This window comes from Cyprinus carpio, chromosome A23 (assembly GCF_018340385.1).
Source record: "Cyprinus carpio isolate SPL01 chromosome A23, ASM1834038v1, whole genome shotgun sequence".
In the NCBI taxonomy this organism is placed as follows: domain Eukaryota; kingdom Metazoa; phylum Chordata; class Actinopteri; order Cypriniformes; family Cyprinidae; genus Cyprinus; species Cyprinus carpio.
This window is the reverse complement of record NC_056594.1, coordinates 12,118,522-12,143,769: the sequence shown is the minus strand read 5'-3', so window position 1 is coordinate 12,143,769 and position 25,248 is coordinate 12,118,522. Positions and strand designations below refer to the sequence as shown.

At 39.9% G+C, this 25,248-nt stretch overlaps 2 protein-coding genes across 2 annotated transcripts in view; both read right to left on the bottom strand.

Annotated features, from left to right (window-relative positions):
* LOC109045062 (agrin) overlaps window positions 1–25,248 on the bottom strand; it is a 267,061-nt gene that overhangs the window by 53,884 nt on the left and 187,929 nt on the right. Inside the window, exons 10-11 of the mRNA XM_042713167.1 lie at window positions 1,887–2,087; window positions 1,015–1,215 (exon numbers count right to left, since the gene is read on the bottom strand). Of these exons, the coding sequence (XP_042569101.1) occupies window positions 1,015–1,215; window positions 1,887–2,087 (402 nt within the window). The remainder of the gene's footprint in view (window positions 1–1,014; window positions 1,216–1,886; window positions 2,088–25,248) is intronic.
* The window catches only part of LOC122135087 (agrin-like), a 32,326-nt gene continuing 9,024 nt past the window's right edge, over window positions 1,947–25,248 (bottom strand). The window contains exons 3-5 of the mRNA XM_042713166.1: window positions 24,516–24,722; window positions 12,256–12,476; window positions 1,947–2,084 (exon numbers count right to left, since the gene is read on the bottom strand). Of these exons, the coding sequence (XP_042569100.1) occupies window positions 12,313–12,476; window positions 24,516–24,722 (371 nt within the window). The 3' untranslated portion in view covers window positions 1,947–2,084; window positions 12,256–12,312. The remainder of the gene's footprint in view (window positions 2,085–12,255; window positions 12,477–24,515; window positions 24,723–25,248) is intronic.

The following is a 25,248-nucleotide window of genomic DNA, read 5'->3' as shown; positions in this document are numbered from 1 at the left end:
TTATTGAATTTATATAATTTTTTTAATAATTATTTTATTATTTTATTAGTATTTAGTCAAAACATATCTGTTGATGTTACTGTCTGTATACTGTACACAACTGTTCCAAAAGTTTGGGGTTGGTAATGTTTCCGAAAGTACTCAAAGGCTGCATTAATTAAATAAAAAATACAATAAAAACAGTAACATTGTGAAATATTATTACAATGTTTGGGGTTGGTAATGTTTCCGAAAGTACCTTGTTCACAGGAATAAATTAACAAAAAAATATATATATATATATATATATAGATATATATATATATATATATATATATATATATATATATATATATTATATACATATATATATATATATATATATATATATATATATATATATATTAATTTGAATTTTAAAAATAAATTTTTACATTTTAATTTATTCCTGTTATGACACAAGCTGATTTTTTAGCAGCCATTATTCCAGCCAGTCACAGAAATCCTTAAGAAATTATTATAATATGCTGATTTGGTTCTCAATTTCTTAAAAGTGAAAACAGTTGTGCTGCTTAATATTTTTTATACACACACACAAACACACAAACACACAGACACAGACACAGACACAGACACACACACACACACACACACACACAGTATATGTATGTTTTATTTAGCATATAGTGAATATTTCACGTGTACTATTAAATATTAATGAAATGATTCAAGTAGAAAGCATGGTACCATCTATTACTGCATCAAAATAAGAATAAAACTGCATCTCAAACACTGACACAACAGGGACCTACGACGACAGAGAACACAAGGCGCATACTGATGCCTGCTTTTCATGCTTCAGATATGATGGGTCACTAAGTGCAGTCGATGAAAGGAGGTTAAATTGTCCAGGATAAACAGTTTGGAGTGAATCCATTAACTCGGCTAGCCCTGAGTCCAACTATGAAAATCAGCAAATAACAGGGAGTTCAGCTACGCACTTATCTTATCACATACATGAGCACATAAACCCACCTTCATCACAGACGCCAGGTTTGGCCACATCAATCTTCCTCTGTTTCTTGCAAGACACCAGCCGCAGCTCACAGTCGTTGTCGTAGGTGATGCCGTCGCTGCCACACACGGGGTTCACCGGCTGACCCGTGCACTGCTGACACTCACACTGGTTCTGCACGCACCGTGCTCCCCAGCTACACACAGTGCTGCCACAGGTTTCTGAACACACACAGGCAACACACACACAAATCACAGCATAGGATAGTTGAGACACAAAGAGGTGCAAGAAATATGTTCACACCTCAATAAATGTCCTCTTGAAACTCCAAAAGCATTCACATGGGATTCTACTACATAAAAACCACCATGTAAAAAATCATGTACCATGCATAACATGATTTGGAAAGAGTGCTAAAACAGTTTCTTGCGTTTTGACAAGAAAACTGCACTGCAAAACATTTTCTCAATCAGTATTTTGTCTTGTTTTCTAGTACCATATATTTTAACAATTCAAAAACATGAATGAAAACACACTTTGCTTGAAAAGTGCACAAAATATTACAACTTTTTCAGAGAATATTTATCTTGAATTAAGTTTATTTTTCTTACTAAATTGTCAAATTGTTTCTTCTTGCTTGAAGCATAAATCTAAAAAACATGGGATTTATGCATAAACATACAAAACATTAATTCAAGATACATCAGGAAAAAGTTAAATCTGACACAATATTGTGAATTACTATAAGTAAATTGATCTTGTTCTAAAGCAACCTTTACTGGAAATCAAAACAAAAATACTACAGAAAATGATTTTTTGCAGCAAACGCAGACTGATGAGTGAACATGTATGAAGGTGATGGATGAATTGACTGTCATGTTTCTGTACTCACTGCATTCTCCATGGGCCACTACTCTGAGATCCAGCTGCTTAGTGCAGGCTTCCACGTTCAGCTTGCACTCATTCTCATATGTCATCCCATCACTGCCGCACACAGGCTGCCGTGTTTCCAAACACCCTTTGGGGCACACACACCGGCCAGTCTGAGCATCGCAGATCGCGCCAAATGAGCAGTTGGTGCAGGACTCATCTGCTGAAAAGGAAGTGTGACGTCAACAGAGAGATTCAGGCTACAGATTCACACCATCGCTCACTAGGATCAGCCTCATCTGCCCGGCCGCCTGTCCGCTTTATTAAAATCTCTCTGCAAAGTCTGGGCTAGAGCATCCTTACATCATACAGATTGGAGCAACACTGCTCTGTTTACATGCAGTCACAGTGGAGCATCTTATAACATCTTCCATTTCAACTGATGTTGAGCCTTCGGACACAGTTACAGCCCCCTTGACATGACATTGCATTTAATTAACCACACATCAATATTTACTGAGAAAGCCCTCTAATTAAGCTAAAAAGCACCTTGTGATATATTATTCTTAATTTGCAGTTAGCTGTTAAATCATGCAATTATTTGACTATTAATTTTTTTTTGATAAAAAGTAAATATTTAATAAATTATACTTATTAAATTTTTTGCAAAAAAAACTGTTATTTATATAAATATATATGTAAATAAATATAATAAAATTAAATATATATAAATATATAAATATAATAAAATTAAATATATATAAATATTTATTTTATAAATATATATATATATATGTATAGTAGAGATATAAATATATATATATATATATATATATATATATATATATATATACATATACATATATATATGTATATACATATATATATATGTATGTATATATATATATATATACACACATATATATATTAAATAAAAATAAGTATATATAATATATATAATTTTGTTATATATATATATATATAATAATATAATATATATATTAATATTAAATATTATAAAAATAAGTATATATACATTATATTTTATTATAATTAATATTAAAAAATTATATTATATTTTTATTTATATATATATATACAAATATATTACATTACATTTATATATTAATACATTTAATATATGAATAAATACACATTTAAGAATTTAAGATCATTCTTAATATGAAACTATTATATGTATTAAACTTTATAATGATATATATATATATATATATATATATATATATATATATATATATATATTATATATATATATAAATTTATAATATATATAATATATATTTATATATTTGTTAATGCATGATAGTAATTGCAATATGTAATTCAATTACTGAATTAAAGATATAATTGGAGACATAAAATTGTTCTAATATTATTTATTTCCATATTACACAATTTATATATGGGTCAGAGAGTGTGATTAAAGGATTTAGTGTGTGTGTGTGTGTGTTTTAATTAATCACAGTTAACGTATTAAATTGACATCCCTAGTTCTCAAATATCTTTCTATGATTACTGAGAGCCCAGTTAATCAGTTAAACAAAATGTGGTTCCAACTGGGAGGGAGGGAGCATGGCCGATGACAATTACACCTGTGGGATCGCATTAGAGTAACTGCTATCACATTCAATTAGTGCCTGGGGTAATAACAGCACCTGATTTAGTGTTAATGGAGAGAGATCCTCATTCATAAATCTCTCGTTTCTCTCTTCTACCAACCTGTTTATCGCACATTAATAAAGTGACCTCACCTCAGTCAACCTCAGGGACCACGCTCGGCCGTCTTATTAAAAGCAGCTGCAGCATGCTGCCCAGAGCGCCTTGCTGTGACAGTCCAATGCAGGCCGATAAATCACATTCTCATGGCTGCTGGTATTCTCCCTTATCAGCACATGTGATAAAGGCATTTCTTTATCAGTTGCAACATGTTTCCATGCTTTCACAGCCTCGGCAGAGGGAAGCGCAATAGATACAGCATTCTGTTACATAAAAACAGCAATCCAGAGCTGGACCCGAGATACAAGTACAGACAGAGGCATTTTGGGCAGAGCTTAGCCTTATGGGAAACAAGAAATTCTGTCCATTCAGGCCCAGAAATGAAAATGGTGCCATCATTTACTCACTCTCGTGTCATTCAAAACTTGTATGACTTTCTTTCATTTACGAAACACTAAGAACATTCTGAATAATGTTTCACTCTTTGAATGCAGTTACGATGAATGGGGAGTAGTGCTTTCAAGCTTCAAAAAGGACACAAAAGCACAATTAAAGTATAATAAAGGTATAAAAAAGGTTTGTACCATTTGTGTGTCACATACAGTATAAAAGTCTTGATATGGCAGCTTTGTGTAGGAAAAAGACTGAATTTTTTAGTCATTGTTGAGCTGAGTCACTGAGAACTGAATCAGCCCATGCTAACGAATCATTCAGTTTGGATCAACTCATTTTAAATTTTTGATTTTTTTTTTTGTCATCACTATATATATATATATATATATATATATATATATATATATATATATATATATATATATATATATATATATATATATATATCTATATATATAGTGATGACAAAAAAAAATCAAAAATTTAAAATGAGTTGATCCAAACTGAATGATTCGTATATGATTGTGTGGTATATATATATGTATATATATATATATATATATATATATATATATATATATATATGTATTTCTACTTCAAAATTCCAACTTTTATTCAATGTGTTACTTGCCTTTTGTCATTAATTGTTTGAATTCATTGAGTGAAAATTGTTTTACATCAACTTTTTCTTCAGTGTAGGAAAGCTAGAATGGATGTTTTCAGAATTTTTATCAGTGAATAATGATTCAAATGTTCAGAATTCACTTTCATTATAATGAAAAAGTGGATTTTCTTCAAAAAAGCAAAGTCATACAGATTTGTTGATGACAACTTTTATTTTTATATGAACTATTCCTCTGAAGTTGATCAGTAAACTGCTCTCTTTTATCCAGGTACAGAACCGCACTTTCTGTGAATAGTGGTAAAAATTCCCAAGCGATTGGTGCTTGGGAAAAGGCACCGGCTTTATTAGTCTGCTCCATCTTCTCCTTTTTAATTTACTGCCCTCTCACTCCTTCAACAGCCTGATGATTTTACTTCCACTTCCAGCTCAGTGTCTTGCAGGTAACCTATATTACCCAACTGTGGCCAGTAACATTTCAACCACCAGTAAAAAGTGCTTATTTGCTGCTGACTCGTTGGCTGTTCTTTCATTTCCTTGCATATAAACATATACATATTGGTTCTCAGAGGGGCAGATATCAAATACTGCATTACAACGGCAAGCTTTCCAGTAGCTGCACTACAAGGTCAGCCGCCACTCAAATGTGAGGGAAAAAATCAGAATAATAAACAACGTCAGTCATATCTCTATCAGACTGCACCTGAACTATAAAGATAAGGGCATTTATGAGTCTCCCCTCTACACGGAGTGAAGAAAATTAAATGAAATTTGGCCACAAGTACATCATACACCCACTCATGTGGGTGCACTGCTACCGACAGCGACTCACATACAAGCTTTCATGAACAAATGCACACAAACACAGCTGGGGTCTTAGTGAGGCAGAGGCTGTGATCTGAACGGGCCTGGATAATTAACGGTGATAATAATAGAATTCACTTGTGGTGGAGAGTGTGGCTGTGTACACAGCACTAAATGAACAACGTTTCCTTCCGTATGGTTAGCTGTTTGCAGCCGCTCTTTTTATTGCCTGTTTCCATTGACAGCTGCTCCAGCGAGGGGTTGGACCCATCAACATTGCTGTGATGCTGTAATGGGTGGATTTTTAAAACTACAATTATTATTTCCAGCTGGAAAAAACAGGCCAATCCTGTTCAAGGTGGTTAAGCTTGTTTATGGAATACCAAATAGCTGTTTTTAGCTGGTCAACGATGGTCTATCATCTCTAAATTGGTTGTCCAACATGATCTAGCAGGTCTAAACCAGTCTCACAATTTCGCAGTTCAGTTGAGTAAGCAATTAGAGAAAATTGGACCAGCTTGAAAACCAAACCACCACCATTTTTGCTGGATTAGTTTTCAGTTGCTTGTGTTTTTATAAATAAATAAATAATTAAATAAATAAATACTTACTACAAAAATATTTTTTTTTTACATTTAATAAAATTTAATAAAAATAAATAAAATATTTACATATATAATTTACTTATTATATATGGATTATATACGGGTGTCAGACACAGACGAGGACACAGAGGATTCAGTGCAATAGTGTTTAATGATATTCAGAGGTTTCAGACACAGGTGAATCTTGACACGTAGACAAACAATGGTAACACAACTTTCCTTGAGGTGATGGATACAGGTGGTGATTCCGACGAAGACGATGGGAACAGGTAGGCAGAGGAGGATGAAGAGGGTACAACAGGTCAGGTAGGTTTGACGAAGGGCGTTCAGGTAAGTAAGGAGATCGGTGCAAGACCAGACAATGAGTGATGGTGACTGAGGGCTTTATGTGTGGCACTGGTGATGATGCACAGGTGTTCAGAATTCTGGTGATTGGGAACGAGTGGGTGTGGCGTAAGTGTCCGATTCAGGGAGTGTAGATGGTGTGGCTGTGACAGTACCCCCTTCCCCACGGGCGGCTCCTGACGGCTGGGATCTTGAACGACGACGGGGTCTACCACGGCCACGGGGAGCGGGGCGGTCTGGATGGTCTCTGTGAAATTCGGTGAGCAGGCTAGGGTCCAGGATGTCATTACGATTAACCCAGCAACGCTCCTCCGGGCCGTAGTTCTCCCAGTCTACAAGGTACTCCAGTTGAGGACCCCGTCGTCGAGAGTCGAGGATAGCTCTCACCCGGAAGATGCTGTTGTCTTCTTCGATGGCGGGAGGAGGAGGTACGGCATCATCACCAGGCTCTGTGGATGGAGGGAGACAAAGGTTCAGTGAATGGTTTGAGGAGTGAGACATGGAATGAAGGTGAGATGCGGTACTGTGCTGGTAGCTGGAGTCTATAGGTCACTTCGTTCAGTTGCCGTTCGATCTTGAATGGTCCGATGTATCGAGGACTCAGCTTACGGCAGGGCAGCCGGAGGCGGATGTCCCTCGTCGAGAGCCAGACCAGCTGTCCAGGTTGGTATTGTGGCGTAGGTCTTCGACGAGCGTCCGCTTGCTCTTTATGCCTCCGAACTGCCCGCTGGAGATGCACGTGAGCCGAGTCCCAGACCCTCTCGCTCTGTCGGAACCAGTGATCTACCGCTGGGACCTCCGAGGGCTCACCCGACCATGGGAAGAGTGGAGGCTGGTATCCGAGGACACATTGGAAGGGGGTGAGCCCGGTGGTAGATTGCTGGAGGGAGTTCTGTGCATATTCTGCCCAGGGTAGGTACTGGCTCCAACAGTCCTGATTCCGGTGGCAGTAGACCCTCAGGAACCTCCCGATCTCTTGGATCTTCCGCTCAGTCTGGCCGTTGGTCTGTGGATGGTATCCTGAAGAGAGGCTGACCGATACTCCTAGGAGGCGGAAGAAAGCTGACCAGACTCTGGAGATGAATTGGGGACCCCTGTCGGAGATGATGTCTTCTGGAATGCCAAAGTGACGGAATACATTGTGGAATAGTGCCTCTGCCGCTTCAAACGCTGTGGGAAGTCCTTTGAGAGGTATGAGTTTGCATGATTTTGAAAACCTGTCGACTACTACCAGCACACAAGTATTGCCTTGAGAAAGGGGGAGGTCAGTCATGAAATCTACACCTATATGGGTCCATGGACGTTCAGGAATGGGCAGAGGCACCAGTTTACCTTCCGGGGGTCTCCTAGGGGTGTTCGCTATGGCGCAGACTGAGCATCCTTTGATAGGTACCGGGAGGTATCCTGACTCATCGAGGGCCACCAGTAACGTTGTTGCAGGAGCGAGAGGGTCCGCCTCCTGCCTGGATGTCCAGATCCCGGGGAGGTGTGAGCTAAGTCCAGAAGGGTAATCCGATGTTGAGGAGGGACGAAGAGTTTCCCTTCTGGACCTCCCGGCGGAGCAGGGTGTTGAAGGTTTTCTTGTTCAATCAGACGATTAAGGTCCCATTGAATGGGACTTACAATCATGGCTGGAGGGAGGATTGGTTCGGGAGGTTCTGGTTCGGGGTCTGCCTGATGAAGGCGGGATAGAGCATCAGCTCTATTGTTCTGGGAGCCAGGGCGATACGTGACTTTAAAGTCGAATCTCGTGAAGAATAAGGCCCATCTAGCTTGGCGATGATTCAGTCTCTTAGCTTCACGGAGGTATTCCAGGTTCCGGTGGTCAGTGATCACCTCGAAAGGGACCTTGGCTCCCTCCAGCCAATGACGCCACTCTTCCAGAGCCAGCTTGATAGCCAGTAGTTCACGATTTCCTATGTCGTAATTCTGCTCCGCCGGGGATAGCTTCTTCGAGAAGAAGGCACATGGATGGAGTCGTGGAGGATCCCCCTGCCGCTGGGAGAGTACCGCTCCGACCCCGGTCGATGAAGCATCCACTTCTACTATGAACTGTCGGTTGGGATCAGGATGAGCTAGGATCGGAGCGGTCTTGAAGGCTTGTTTGAGATGGTGGAAAGCTTCAGTGGCCATGGGGTTCCAGGACAGAGACTTGGGCCGGTTCCGGAGGAGTGAGGTTAGAGGTGAGCTGAGTAAACTGTAGTTCTTGATGAATCTCCTATAAAAGTTGGCAAAGCCCAGGAAGCGTTGGAGTTCTTTTATGGAGCCAGGTTGGGACCAGTGTGTGATGGCTTCCACCTTCCCCTGGTCCATCTTCACGCCACGTGGGCCGATGATGTATCCCAGGAACTGGACTGAGGGCGTGTGGAACTCACATTTTTCTAACTTGAGGTACAGATGGTGTTCCCGGAGTTTTCGGAGTACAAGGATGACATGTTGGATGTGTTCTTCCTGGGATGTGGAGTAAATGAGGATATCATCGATGTAGACAATTACGAACTGGTTAAGGTATTCTCTGAAGATTTCGTTCATGTAGTTCTGGAAGACGGAAGGACTGTTGGATAACCCATACGGCATGACCCTGTATTCATAGTGCCCGGAAGGAGTGATGAAAGCTGTCTTCCACTCGTCCCCCTTCCGGATGCGGATTAAATTGTAGGCGCTCCTCAAGTCCAGTTTTGTGAAGATCCTTGCTCCGCGTAGTTGTTCTAAGGCAGCTGGGACCAGGGGAAGAGGATAGCTGAATTTGACGGTTTGAGAATTGAGATGGCGATAATCTATACACGGCCTCAAGCCTCCGTCCTTCTTGGCCACGAAAGAAAAAGCTGGAAGCGGCAGGGGAAGTAGATGGTCGGATGAATCCTTGAGCGAGAGCTTCCTGTACGTACTCCTCCATGGCCTTCTGCTCCGGGATGGACAGAGGATAAACTCGTCCCTTGGGAAGGGTTGCTCCAGGCAGGAGGTCGATAGCGCAGTCCCATGGCCGATGAGGTGGAAGTTTCGTTGCCAACCGCTTGCTGAACACATCCTGGAACGCCCGATATTCTGGAGGGATGGTATGTTCCACCTGAGTTTCGGGGCTTTCCACTGATGTGGACTGGACCGGTAGGGATGACTTCTTGATGGATGGAATGACCTTGGGAACTTTAACTGGTGGAGTGATGCAGGTAGAATGGCATGATTTTTTATTTATTTCAGGATCTCACCTGTGGGCCAATGGATGTGTGGTTGATGTTGGTTAAGCCATGGGCGTCCCAGGATGATGTCTGCGGTGGATTCCTCCAGCACCATGAACGTGATGTCTTCCTCATGCAGGGAACCCACGCGGAGGATGACTGTGGGGGAGAAATAGCGGACATGACCTCGGCCCAGCGGCTTTCCTTGAATGGTTGTGATTCTGAGTTCGACGGGGCTTCGATGACGCTTGACACTGAGACGATTTAAGGTTTGCTGGTTGATGAAGTTCCCCGCTGAACCGGAGTCGATGAGGGCTTGTACTGAAATAGAAGAGTGGAGATGTCTTAGAGTAACCCAGGTTTGAGTCAATTGAGCAGTTTGAGGTGGTAGATGGATGGTACTCACCGCTGGGCGTGGAGGTCGTACGGGACAGGATGGTAATAGGTGTCCCTCTCCCCCACAGTAGAGACACAGCCCGGTGTTAATCCTCCGCTGACGTTCTGATGTAGATAGGTGGTGTGAATCTACTTGCATGGGTTCAGGTGCTGGAGGAGCGACAGATGGTAGAGCGGGCGGAGGACGTACAGCGGGAGTGAGGTGTTGACATGCCGTGAGTCTCTGGGCGACTCTGATGGATTTCTGGATTAGACACTCCAGTCCCAGTGAATCTTCATATACAACAATCAAGCTTTGTATTTTTTCACATAGACCGTGGCGATATGCTGTAATTAAGGCCGTTTCATTCCAACCGCTGATGTAAGCGAGGGTACGGAAGCGAACAGCATAATCGCTCACGGACTCATTTCTCTGTTGGCGAATTGTAAACAGTTGATCATGGACAGATAATTCAGACGCTTGCTGACCGAAGACGGATTTTAACTGGGAACAGAAATCAGTAACAGATCCAGTAGCAGAGGAATTCGATTCCCAGAGAGATTGGGCCCATTGGAGAGCTTTACCTGTGAGCAGATTGATGATAAATGCAACTCGACTGCGTTCGGTGGTGAATAAGTGAGCGTTGGACTCCAGGTAGAGTGAACACTGTAGCAGAAACCCGCTGCAATCCTCCGCCGCGCCGCTGTATGTCGCTGGTTTGGCCATGGGACTCGCAGGGGCAACTGAAAAAGTGACCGGAGTTGTAGCGGTGTTTGATGGCGGTGAGCAGTTGACAGCAGTGAGGTGAGGGAAGTTGCATGAGTGAGGACCGTACAGTGTGAACCAGTTCAGTGAAGGGATCCGCGGTGCGGTCCTCGCCTGTGTCTGAAGAGCTCTGCATGAGGTCTGGTCTTCTGTCAGACACAGACGAGGACACAGAGGATTCAGTGCAATAGTGTTTAATGATATTCAGAGGTTTCAGACACAGGTGAATCTTGACACGTAGACAAACAATGGTAACACAACTTTCCTTGAGGTGATGGTGATACAGGTGGTGATTCCGACGAAGACGATGGGAACAGGTAGGCAGAGGAGGATGAAGAGGGTACAACAGGTCAGGTAGGTTTGACGAAGGGCGTTCAGGTAAGTAAGGAGATCGGTGCAAGACCAGACAATGAGTGATGGTGACTGAGGGTTTTATGTGTGGCACTGGTGATGATGCACAGGTGTTCAGAATTCTGGTGATTGGGAACGAGTGGGCGTGGCGTAAGTGTCCGATTCAGGGGGTGTTGTTGGTGTTGTTGTTGTGACGGGGTTTTTTTTTATTGTTTTTTTTTTATTACAAATAATTACAAAATAATTATATCTAAATTGTAATACAAAATTTACATTTTTATTTATACTTTATATTTTGTTTATTACTTTCAATTATTATTATTTTTTGGATTACAAAAGAATAAATTACCTTTTATTTCCAAGCCTATTATTACCTTCTACACATAGAACATCAAGGCTGTCATTCCAAAACAAATCTGTCAAGCATATGCATTTCTAAAATCCTCTATTTCTAGTCCTGAATCAACATCAGTTTTAAGATTTCACCGTGTATGCACGAAAACCAGACTTTTTTTTGGTCCCATCCAAAACTGTTTCTGTGGGTTAAATCTCTGTGGGTAGTTAAGCTGATGTTCCAGAAGCCTGTGAGGAGAGAGATATCACTCTCATATGTCATTTACTATCTGCCAACATATATAGCATGATAAATAAAGAGCAGCCATGGCTTCTAGCGATCTAAGATGAATTCTACTGCTACCAAAGACCGCCGGCATCTATTTCAAACTCTTCACTGGAGGCACTGCCAATGCACACGCATGTATAAACTGCAAACGCAAGACACTTTTGTCGACACAATAGCTCCACCTCATTCTCTCTGAACTTAAGCCAACGGGGAAAGGGACCTTTACAAAGGGCTCCAAGGTTAGTAAAAAAGGTCTCCTAATATTCCACTCTCAAGCATAAAGACAGCCATCGAAAATGATTTACAAGCCTTTTGTGAAGAACACACATAAACATGCGTTTGTTTGGAGGGTGAGCAGGCCTCTGCAGACTTATCTGGAGCATGCTTACAAAAGCCGGACAAAAAAAACATGACTCATGCAAACAATTACTCTGAAGGATGCTGCCCTCTTTAATTCTAACTTAAGTGCATCGTTTCAAAAAAAAAGGCTGTGGAGGAGGAAAATTACAGTCCTCTCTCGAAATATCAGTGAAGTGCAGGGGGTGGACGAGGATGAAAAGCAGTGAGTGCCATCAGTGTGTGTGTTTGGACTCACCACATGGTCCTTTGTGCTTCATCTGTATCTGTTTCTGAAGGGCACATCCCATGGCCTTCATTTGACATGAGCTGCTGTAAGTGTGCCGTCGCTGCCACAAACAGGGTCTTGGTTCTGTGGACACGCGTCTGAGCACTCGCACACAGGCTCGCTGTTCTTAACAACGCACACGGCTCCAAACTCGCAGGTCTTCTTCAGGCAGGGGCTCTCCAGGTTAAGATCTGCCCCAAAAAGCAGAGAAACAAGTTATCATTCTACTTAGATGAAGATGGGAAAGACAAGGAGGAGGGGAAAGAATAAAGGTAGCTAAAACCAGATGTCACTCCCCTTCCCAGTGCTTAATCAGGTTTCACTTTACTATTACAAGAGTGACAGCCGGATCCTACTTTTAAATTGTCACCATCCATGTTCCACGTTTACACCTTCGAGACGACCACCAAAATGCTGCTATGCTTATCTCTATATCAAACATTTCAGGATCTGGAGTGACTCCAGTTTTCCATTCATACACAGTACAATAATTTAATAGATTCAATCTCTCATTTAAAGGTGGGTTTTCGTACCCATAACCACTGCAGTGTGCATGTGAACTATCATTCCTCTTTTACACCTGTGAGACACCAAACCGTTGCTATGACCTCTATATCAAACATTTCAGGATCTGGACTCCAGTTTTCCATTCGCATATGGTAAAATAATTTAATGGATTCATTAAATGCATTTAAATGTGGTTTTCACAACCATAACCACTGCAGTGGGTATGTGACCTATGATTTAGTAGAAATAATCAATTCTCTTTAAGTTTTGGACACACTCATTTTTTTCGCATACCACAACAACTGTGATCTAAGGAAAATGCTTATCGAAACTGCTTGCTAAACAGATATGCACTCTGACTTTGCAGCTGTAAACATGCAGCCCATTAGAACATCCAATCAGAACACTAACTACTCATCTCATTTCATGCATCACTAACCAAGCCTCCCTCAACTACAGAAAGAAGGCAAAAAAAAAAAAAAAATGACAGACAAGTAAAACACAAAGCATCATCCCAGAAAAAAGAGAGCTCTAGTTAATAATTCAGTGCACTGGGCTACAGCACAGATATGAAATATGAACACGAAAGAGAGTAGCTGGGACTCTCAGCAGTGCACAGTAGTTCCACAGTAAGTTCATTAACTGCTGCAGTTAGGAGACAGAGGGCCGAGGGACAGTGGGACTGAACACAAGCCCTGTTTTTGATGCCAACACAGAGGGAAAGAGAAAGTGGAGAATGAGAAAGAAGAAGTGGGTCAGTGGTGAACCAGCACAGCTCACTGTCCTCATTGGCCTCATTTCACCCAATAGGGAGGAAGTTTTATTAAAACAGGTAAAAAATTAATGCACAAAAAGGATGGAGGAGGTTTCTAGGGGAGATTCTGTAAAAGCAATGACCCTCATTTCATTCCAAACCTGTATAATGTTCTTTCTGCTGTATAAAACAAAAAGAGATGTTAAGAAAAATGTTCATGCTGCTCTTTTTTTAGCAAGTTTGCTAGATTATATTGTATGGAAAATAACTGTGAACATTGTGCCTAAAATCTTTTTTTGTGTTCTACAGAAAGTCATACGGATTTGGCATGACATGAGGCTGAGTAAATGTTGACATAGTTTTTTTTTAAATGAGCTGGTTTTATAAACAAATGCACAACATGCTGCACATTTGTATGCTTGGGCTCCATAGCCGAGGGTTGAGAAATGCTAGAGGAGTAAACCTGATGTGTTTGCACTTTCACACTAAGATTAAAGACATGTCAAAATAAATGGCAGCCCTTCAAGCTCACTCAGTATTGTGTGATAGGTAAAATGACAGGGTGACGGCAAATGTTTGCAGGTGCTTACTGGTCGGCGTATGCGAGTGTGTGTGTATACAAGACTACATGTTCTTAACTGTTTGTTTGTTAGTGTGTCTATTGGCATGAATGTAACATATAAATGACAACCCCACCATCTTCAATGTTTGTTTTTGTAATGTGTGTGTGCGCATGTGTGTGCGTGTGTGCCCCCTACCCGTGATACACACAGTGCTGTCACAACAGTAATTTATTCCTGGATAAGATGCTATCGTTTCCAAATAATATTACAGACACTCAGATACATTTAATACTGCACACAAGCAGCTATCATACCACCTTCAGATAAATCAAATACGTTCCTCTCTGTAAAAAATAACTTTCTTTTCCAACATGATACAAACAAATAAAGGAAAAAATGTTGAGCTTCTTGAAGTAAGAAGAGATTTGCTGTACTCCAAAACACACTGTGCTGCTTAAAGAGGAAGCATTTCCAAGCATGCTAGTTAGAGCAATATGATTTTGGGGAAAAAAAAATTAATTATTATTTTTCTAATAAATTGTGATTTAAAATGCAATAAAAAACAAACTAAGAAAACAGTGCCAGGTTTGCTAAGCTATGCAAGCTAAGCTACTAACTATGGTTAATTTGGGTTGTTTGTAGGGCTGCATAATTTGACCAAAAATGTTATTTTTAATTACTATTGTTATGATTTTTATTATTAATGAGGAGTAATAGAGTAAGGGTAGTAAGATGTCTAGTATCAGTCAAATTCTAAAGAAGTCAATCCTAGAATCCATTTCAACAAGCTAAGCAAAAATAAAAAAAATTCCGGATGGCGTTGTTGATAATAAAATGTTGATAATAAACTTAATTTTCAGTCAGTACTGAAAAATAACAATAAAAATAGATCAGTATAAATAAAATCAACAAATAAAAATCAATAATTTGGCTGTTAATTTGTAAGTGCTAAGCATTTTTACGCTTAGCGAATCAGTGTTAGCAAAGCAGCATGCTACCATCGAACTGTGTGGCACTATAGCTGTGGTACACACATTACGTAGAAAGTTCTAAACGGATTATGTACAAGATTCCATGGCAGTAAAAATGTTCTCTTAGAAATTGATTATGTAGACAGAAGGCAGCTCATTGGGTTTAGCAATAACAAACAGAGCTAAAGACTTAGCCTGTGCCTTAAATACTACTTAGCAAGAGTGAGACCCTCAGACAGTCTCAGTGCTTTAGTGAACTGCAAGAGGCTGGCAGGAAAGATGTGAATGTAACCCTTCTCTAACCTCTTCCTGGCGCTCACCTATAATCCCGGCTCACATCTGAAGACGGCAGCTAGAGAGAAGTGCATATCAAACACATGAAGCACAGCGCGCATCAAAAGACCATGATTAGTACTCCAAAGCATGTTTTTCTTGACAGAAATCGAGCGGTGCCACACACACACACACATCTCTTTTAAACCCACACATGCAACTGCTCGGCTAAGCCAATGAAAATAAAAACAGAAGTGGGGAGTATAAGAAGGTTACCTGCCCGACCGCTGTGTTCCTGTGCCAATCTAAAAGTGTCCTACAGTAAAAGCTCCTCTAAGAGAATGTTTCTGGCTATTGATTTCTCTGCTGAGAAAGAGAGTTTAAAATGCGTCTTGAACTGGCACGTAACTGTGTAAACAGTGGATTGGTGCCTAATTTCACAGGCCATGAAAACAGGCTTTTCCTCCAGATCTTCTCTCTCAACGCCTCTCCATCTGTGCCTTCTAAGCACCCAGCTCGAGGACGGCGAGATCAGGCTCATCAGTAAAGCCCTCATGACCTTCAAAACGCTTCAATGACCCATTTCCCAAGGCACAGGCTACTAAAACTCGAACCGCAGCTTTCGATAATGCTTTGTCCCAAGCCACCCTTTGTTTCCTTACAAAGATGAAAGAATCACTCTCCTTAAAAAAAAAAAAAAAAAAAACCCTGAAAAAGTAGATATGAAAAGAAACGTTCACTTGTTCAGTTTCTCATTTTCAGTTTTTCGTCTCTAGGGGATGAGAAAAAAAAATCTTCTAAATTTAATAAGTCAAGGAAGAGAAAGTTCTCTGAGAAATAATGTTACATGCAGGCACGATTACATACTTCATAAAAAAAGCAGCCTGGCTTTGGTTATTGAGATGGCTTGCATATTCTCTCAGTAAAAAATGAGCCCTTTTCAGAGCCTCTTTGAAATAGTGGGCTGCCATCCCCGAGGCCTGTGCTGCAGTGCCAGTCTTCAAGGACTCCAGCTGTAAGCTGGATGACAGCCATATGCCTCGACGGGACTGCCACTGGGACATAATGCACAGAAAAACAAGTGCATTTGAAGTTTTTTTCCAGAGGTTAACGTATGTAAAAGAAAGGAAAGCTGCATAAATAAAAAGTAAGCGACGTTGGAAACTGGTCGTGTACGTTAATTAGGAGCCTGCGTGAGAGTGTGTGGAAAAGCGGGTCTAATAATGAGAAGTTGTGAAGAAATAGCTGGGTAATTGCCACGATCAGGTCTGAGAATCTCCCACACCTCCAACCCCTGCGGTGTTATATAATATGCGCGATTTGGCTCCGCCTCTTGCTCTACATCCACACTGCAATTTTGTATTACATTATGCATTCATTCTAGTAGCGTTTAATTACTATTGCCCACGACACATGATGTTAAGGACTATTAGCACATAATACGAGATTATTCTATTGTGATGGCTTCACTACATGCTTTATCCTGACACTTCGCCCACCCAAGGGACACTCCCACTCACATTTTGCCATTGTTATGTGCTATTTAAAGAGCAGGTCTCTTGCACCAATGAAGATTTCTTTAACTTGGTTTGAAGGGCTGTCAGAATGCAAACAGTCAGCCAACCTACACTTCAGGGGGTCCGGTAAGCTTCTTCAGCTCAGCTCTGGTGCAAACTTGGCGCACAGTGTGAATGCAGAGAATAATTCCTACGATCTGCTTTATGCATGCTCATGCATATGGAGATCTCCAGCCCTCGTATCGGGATTACAGGGCGTGTGTGAATCGTGATACAAACAGTTGCACGAGCATCTCCTCCATCTCTCTGCTCCCTCGTATCTTGCCAATATGAGAGGAGTTTGTGAGTTTCGGCAAGCTGTGCGTGTCTCACTTTTTGTGCGTCTGCATATCGGAAGCAGCAGCGACTCCCCCCCTCCACGTCCCTCTCGGTTCTGTCTTTCTCTCTTTCGTTCCCTACCTTGCACTTCAGCTTGAGGGGAAACATTTATAAGCGTGTTGGAGAAGGTGCAAGGAAAAGGGAGAGAAGAAAATATTAGCATGACACAAGCAGAAATCCCCCCAGAGGCGGTGTTTGGTTTCTGAAGGAGTACTTATCACCAAACAATGGCTTCAAGGGCGTAGAAACTTTCTCCCCACGCATCAAGAATTTAACCAAGGAACTAATTCCATTGCCCTCTCCAAACTGCAAGGGAGGAAACGGATGAGGTGAGACACCGTGAAACTGGACAAGCAAGAGGAGCGGAAGAGAGAGAACAAGAGACAAAGAGGGGGAGAGGGAGAAGGGAGGACAAAATAAACCACACAAAATATTAGCTCGCTATCTAATGTTGGACACATTGAAAATAAAGAGGGTTGGCAAAATTCTGAACTTAGGTATGGGCTTTCAGTTTATGAGTGTGAATTTGAAATTAAAATTGGAATGACAGGAAGTGAAATGTGCTTAACCTGTTAGCCTGACCCCCCATTATGGGGCTCACAGCTGAAAGTGCTCTACCTAACTTAAAATTGTAACAGTTTCCTACTTCAGTGTGTTACAAACATAATTTTGGTGTCTTTGGAAAGAAGAGCCTTTGGGCTTTACTTTTTATCAACCAGATTTGATAATGCTCAAAAATATTAAAAGTTATAGAAACTGAAGTGCCTTGAATTTTTTTTTTTTTTTACAATTATATTTTTTTTTTTTTTTTATATAAATATATTTGATATGTGTTGTAGCAATCTAGAAAAGTAATGGGTTGAAAGTCACATGTCTCATGAGTTTCTATTTCAAATCTGAATAAGATATCATGAAAAATGAGACTCCTGCAAATATTTTTATGAGACTATGTCTAGACACCCCTACCCCCCCCCCAAATATAAAAAAAAATATTTACCAACTGTATTGAAGGTTTCTACAAACTATTTAGTCATTAAACATACCACTGCATATTTTTTTTCAATTATAAAACACTAGACATAAACTTAGACATCATGTAATTGATTTATTTGAGCACTAGAAAAAATACAATAAGAATAAGAAAATAAGAATAATAAGAAAAATAAAAAAAAGATTTAACTTTGTATGCCAATTACAGAAAATCCTGAGATTGCTAGAAATGCAGCATTTACAATGAATTACAATTCAAATAAGTGCTGATGGCCACTTATACAGATGGTAATAACACAAATGCGCCATAAAGTAAATAATCCACTCTCTCTATTCATATAGACGCGTTCACTTTAATAGCCGTGATCATACAGTGATAGCGAGCTGATTTGCGCTCAAACAGATGGTAATCATGCAGATACATTCACATTCAACATAAAACACACTCTCACATATATAAAAACTGTTGAAAAATAAACAAAGAAAAAGGCGATCGCTATAAGTTCCGCCTCCATCAGCTGACAGGTGCGTCAGAGCGCGTCACAAGCCATCACAAGAGAGCGCCAAAGTTCAAATATACTATCTTTCGCCTATCTTTCATTAACTTTTTTTTTGGTGGATCGTCTCATTCTGTTTGTGACACTGTACGTTGCAAAACCATGCTGTTTTTTTACTACCAAGATGCAGTTTCTTAGCGTGAGTTATTCCATAACGGACACAAACAGTTCGGTCGCTGAAGAACTGAAACGTAAACAAAGGAATTATGATCCATATTACAACGTTACTGCTTCGTTGGACTAAACGTGCTCCATGAGATGTCGTTCAGTGGACCCTTACCTTTCTAACTAAACCGGGTTTTACAGCTGTGGATGTGTTTATGACTTGTTATTACGACGGATCTGGTATATACTGGTTTATACTAGTTTTCATTATTCATGTTTTGAAGTGTACTGCTTACACAAATGTAGCAAATACAGTCTTTATAAGCTTTCCATTGAAAGACAGCGATCTGTCGTCGATGCTTGAGGCTTAGATCTTTATATTGATATATAGTTTGTTAAGATTAAATTTGTCGCGTTTTATTAAATCTATTCGTAAACACTGACACGTGCGAGTTGAGGGGTGTTGAGGACGCCCGCGTCAGGGTGCAGGTTAACAGGTTAACTGCAATTCAAAGAAATGTAACAAACAAATCACATAATCATTCATTTTAACTTAATCGCTAATAATAGACAGATTCTTAACATAAAAAGATATAACTATGACTAATTATATTTATGATAAATTATTTATACATTATATTTAGAAGATTTATAAACATTATAAATTAATAAATTAAGTATTCCTTTCTAATAACACACACACACACACACACACTTTGATATCTGTTTGTTATAATATTTCATTCATAATTCAGTTCTGTATGACACAGAAGCCTGAAAACTTAGCAACGAGCGAGATGGATTATTAATTCCCTTCAGCAGAAGGGCATCACACAGGCAGACGATAAGACAAGCATTGCACATAGCACTCTGAACAGAGAAGAAAGAGAAGCAGAGGAGGATAAGGGAATGAGGGAAAATGAGGGGAAAGGCAGACGTTCATTACAGGAGCATGCTCTACAAAGAGCCTGCTAACAAACACATAACAGAAACTAGCAAGGGCTTTCCAACTTACAACAGTGACCCAGATACAACCCTTCCTCCTCACACAGCGAGGTGCAAAGGTTCATGCTACTGTAATTATAATCACGATACCCTGGCTCTTCAATCTACTCGTCTAATTGGATTCATTACGCACATCTCACTAGGACCTCCAAGTTCACTGGGTGCTTAATATTGCTTTTTTTGTTGTTGTTGTTGTTTTTTTTAAAGTTTATGCCATTTTCAGCAAGAGATGCTAATCAAATAAATATGCTAATGATAAGTATTAATCAGAGTGCATTGTCACCTGGGGCGTTGATTCCCAGGCACCTCTTTTCACAGAGCTCTTGCTCAATGACAATGTCAGTAAGTCGGAGCCCATTGCTAGTCTTTATGAGTTACTGCCATGGGAACAGAGAGAGACAGGGAAGGACAGAAAGCTGGTATATTCTGAGAGTCTGTTCACTTCACACATGCTATGAAACATCCTCCGGACTATAATGACAGCTGTGTATTTAGGTCAGCTTCATTTGCAGGATCCATCTTGCTCTGCTTAGAGAAACGGGCTGCTTTCTTTCCTTATCATTAAGAGTCCATTACGGCTGGCACACCTACCCAGTTACGGAGTTCTGAAATTACATTGGATGGAGCAGAGCCATGATAATGCACAAAGATCATCATTCAAGGTCTTATAGTCAGACACTGTATTTAATCTGAAGCAAATAAAAAGTGGCTGTGAAGGACAGAAATAGCCTGTTAAATATATAGTGCTGTCGTGTACCTGGATAGTTCCTTCAACCACTGAAACCTGAAAAACATATTCCCAGTAGACATAATACAAGTATTGTGGAAATTGTAAAGACAGGCTTAAGACTTAATTTAGACAAAATAGAACAACAAAAACAGTATATATTATCATCTGATAATACCATAGTACTACCATATTCAACTGTATAATACAATGGTCATCACAGTACCATACACTGAATAGATTGTATTCAAATATGGATGTTATGGTATTACCATATGATACCATAACTATACCATGCTTCTGCAACTTCCTGTGACTGCCCTCATAAGAAAATGCTAATATACAGCACAATATATGGGCCAATTGTGGCTAATATATATATATATATATATAATCAGAACAACTATGATTTGGCTAAAAACACTGTATTAGAAATTAGAAATGTTTAATGCAACAAGTAGGTTTTTTTCAATAATTATGGTTACAGTGAAAGTAAATAATTATTCTCATTATATGGATTAATATAAATTTTTTTTTTTTTTTTGCATGAAAAATGCCATATGGAGACTTCCAGTTGTCTAATGACATGCTCTTCATGAACTTAATGACAAAATAAAAAGCGCATTCATCACAATGCTGCTCAATTTTACACCGGCCGCAAAAACCCTGTGAACTAAATATGAATATTCAATACAATCTCCCAACCCTATCTAGTATCTTTTTCCTTTTGTCACTCCTAAACTGACTTTGACACAGGTGTTCTTAGCCTCATCTGCTGCCTCACACATCCAATCAACAGACCGAAAAGCTACGCTGACATTAATAAGACCTGACCTCTCTATACACCACTTTATTTTAAAGCTCCATCAACAAAATACAGGTACACTTTCAGATGAGGAACCAGTGTAGTCTTGTGTATCTTCAGTCCTTTGTTCTCAATCTTTCGACTTTCACAGTGTTTTCTGTATTCCTTAGGAGCTGCAGTCTCTTGTTGACCTTTCTCAGAACTACACATTTCTTTGATTTTAGAGCGAATCGTGTCTCTCGACAAGCGCTGCTGACACAGTGACCCAGCTCTGCGTGCCTCCAAAGACAACGGGAAGCAGATGAAACCATGTCAGACACTGGAAAAAGAACTGACATGCTCAGCGTTTGAAATGACTCATGTACACACACAGTGTCTCTGCTATTGATTAGCGTTTGACAAGAGGTCCATTTAGAGGTTTTCCACTTTGGGAAAGGTGAGCTTTTTCACACTTGAATGTCTTCTAAAGGACCAAAACACACTTAAGTAAAATGTAAACTTCACTTGAGCCCTTGTCAGTATGAAGGCATTCTACAGGAAGCTAGCTGTTAGCATTCATATTCATGTGACTATCCTGACAACATCTAACGGGAACATGCTAACAACCAAAACCTGGATGGATATAACAGAAAGAGAGAGAGAGAAGACAAAGAAAGTGACAAAAGCAAACAAGGCAACCAAGCAAAGCAACTTTTTCAGCATTTACACATCAAACTGTGAGCAGGTGTCCAAAGCACAAGACTTTCTCTCATCAATGCTTCGTATCTTTCTCGGCATGAAAGGCAGTCATCCTGGCTCAGGTCCGCCACAGAGCTTTTGATGTTTAATTAATGTTCTGTTTGCGGAATATGCAAATGTAAATAAATGTATTAAAAAAAAATACTGTAACTTGCCACCAGCGAAAGCCTGAAAGGACCAAAACATTTTCTTTGTCAGAAATAATGAAATAAAGTCAAAGACACGAGCACTACTCCTCTTTACATGTTAATTTATGCATCTTTTCACTGAAGACTGGAAAACAATCCTAATGAGTCATAGAGGCTGGTAGTGAGAAGAGAAAAAACAAGAGAGAGGGAGGGAAAAAAGAAAAGATGCATCCAGCGCTATAGTTGCCACATATGTGCTGCCGGGTAGTGGGACACACATAGCATTCAGAATAAATGAGAGGGATATTTCTGTACTGTTAAATTGCAATCAAAATCGGAACCCTGCCAAAACAGCCCTGGATACACGTCCCAGAATTAACACACTGTCCAGATCCTGTTTTTTCCCTTTTCAAGCCTTTTTTAAATAACTGTTGCAATAATTTTGAGGTGTTTAATGTATTTTAGTGTAAAGTGGAGAGTAGCGCACGAAACAGGCTACATCTGAATAACTGTACTTGCATAGAATGCATTAAAGAACTTCTTGATCATTAATTTGGTAGATATCATTTGGCATATATGCCAGGTGTGCACTGTGAAAAATCATTTAATATTTTTGCCTTTTTTGCAAGTAAAAAAGGTCAATATTAATAAAACAACTTAAACATGTTATATATTTATTTTTTATAAGAGAATTAAGATATTCTATAAAAATGAAACACTATGTATACAAAGATACAGATCTTTAGCTATGTTGTATACATGTACTAACCAACAAGCATCAAATATACTACTGTGTCAAACAAGTACAATTTAACCATAAAAAGCAATGTCTGACTCACTAGCTGGGTTTCCATCAAAAGTTGCAAATTTAAATTATGCACAAAATTGGAATATTGCATAAAACATTTGCGAGTGAAGCACCATTTCCATCCAATGAGTCATATAGAACAAAATCATCACTTCCTGATAAACTGGTACTAAATATCACTAAGATAAGTAGGAAAAAGACACTGAATATGCTTTTTATATACCGTATAGAAGGGAAGTATACACTCGGACTCAAGGGAGAATGCCAAAGGCATGTGCCACACAAGTACGCAAATGTTTTCAAGCAATGCAAGCACGATTTCATAAACTTTCTTCTTCGATGGCCAGATTTCTTGTCTACATTCATGCTGGAGCAACAATCTGAAGATAATCTTTACTGAGCAACTTAGATCTTACCAACATATTTACTACTTTTCATTTTTGAAAGGCAACATATGGTTTAATTGCAGACATTTGACAGTAACACTACTGCACCCTATTAATGGTTTTCTACTGCCAAAGTAATGCCAGAACACTTTAAATATAGGAATGCTCACTTCCACATTTTGAGTTTATACATCTGCGTACTTGCATAGATTCTGTTTCTGTCCTTAAGCGTAACAGAGGAACTAACATAGCTCCTATCAAGGGGGCTATATGCATGCATCCATGCAAATAGGTGGCGGGGAACAACAGGGTCAGAACGATTGGGAAATGATTAATCAAGACAAACAGCACTCAAAAAAAAAGAAGAGCTCTATGACCTCACTTCCCCTTTAAATAGTGCCATGAAGATTGGAGCTGCAGGGAGGGCCACTCCAACCATCCTCCATCACGCAAACAAACACAAGAGACAGAGACAAAGAGGTGCAGGTAGAAGAAAAAAAGACATCAAACCAGCCCTTTGAGGGCCCCCTGAAGTAGACCCACAGGTCAGAATTCCAATAAGAAAGGTCAGAGGTAGAACTCTTCCCCGCTCGCAACGAGTGGTGTGTCCGGTGGCGACCCTTAGCGGACGTCACATGGACAAAGACAGACAGAGAGACACACTGGAACAGAAAAAACAGTTTAAAGACAGCCAAAAAAGGACACAAAAGGACAAAGGGGGAAATGACGAGACATTTGAACATGGAAGGACTGGCGTGGATGACTGGCACTAGAGGGGTAAGGACATGAATGAAACATGAAGTCAGTGTTTCATGTGTCATCAGAGCTGACGGTAAAATGAGAACGGCATGGAAATGAACGAAAATGAGCACCTTCCACAAGAGTTTCCCACAGGACACAACCAAACACAAGCAGACATATAATGCTAATTAAACAACATCTATTTCAGCAACATAAAATTACAAGAACACACAGCAAAACATCTGTACGGAACTATCCAATAATTCCCCACACTCACCACAGGGCCCTTGTTGCTTGACAGGGATGTCTGTTTCAGTCCAGCACTCTTCGAGTTTCCTCTCACAGTCGTTGAGGTATGTCTTTCCGTCCATTCCGCACAGGGGCTTGTGTGTGCCGTCACATTGTATGGGGTCGCAGGAACACCGAAACTCTCCGTTTTCCAGCAAACACATGGCGTTGAACTTACAACCATTCGGGCAGCCCCCTGGAGACCAGAGACACACGTATACATGCATCAACAATGTGGAGAATGGCAGTAAGCGTCCTGGTGCTAATCAACACTGACTGGAGGGATCTCTCTTTCTCTCTCGCTCAATCAGACATCGGATATTGACTCACTCAGGGGTTTTAAATTAATTACCATGCCTGATTATTTAATCAATTATCTAATTCAATTCAGATTTATTTGGGGTGTTTTTTTCCCCACTTATACAGTTGTGTTAAGCTGTCACAGACGGGCCGAGGTGGTGTGTAATTAAAGCCATTTTCTCATCTGTTTGAGAAAATTAAGAGACCTATTATGTTACTGCACAATCTGAGTTTGATTTATGTTTGATTCCATTATCCAACCTATCTTTAACGATGCTGATGAAAGGAAGCTAGGAAGCTATAGGAATGGAAGTGGAATTTCATGAACTTCTGGTTTTACTCCACATAAAATGGCTTTCACAACCCTATTACTTCCACAGTGTGACGAATTTGTGAGTAAAAAAGAATATTTAATAAGATAA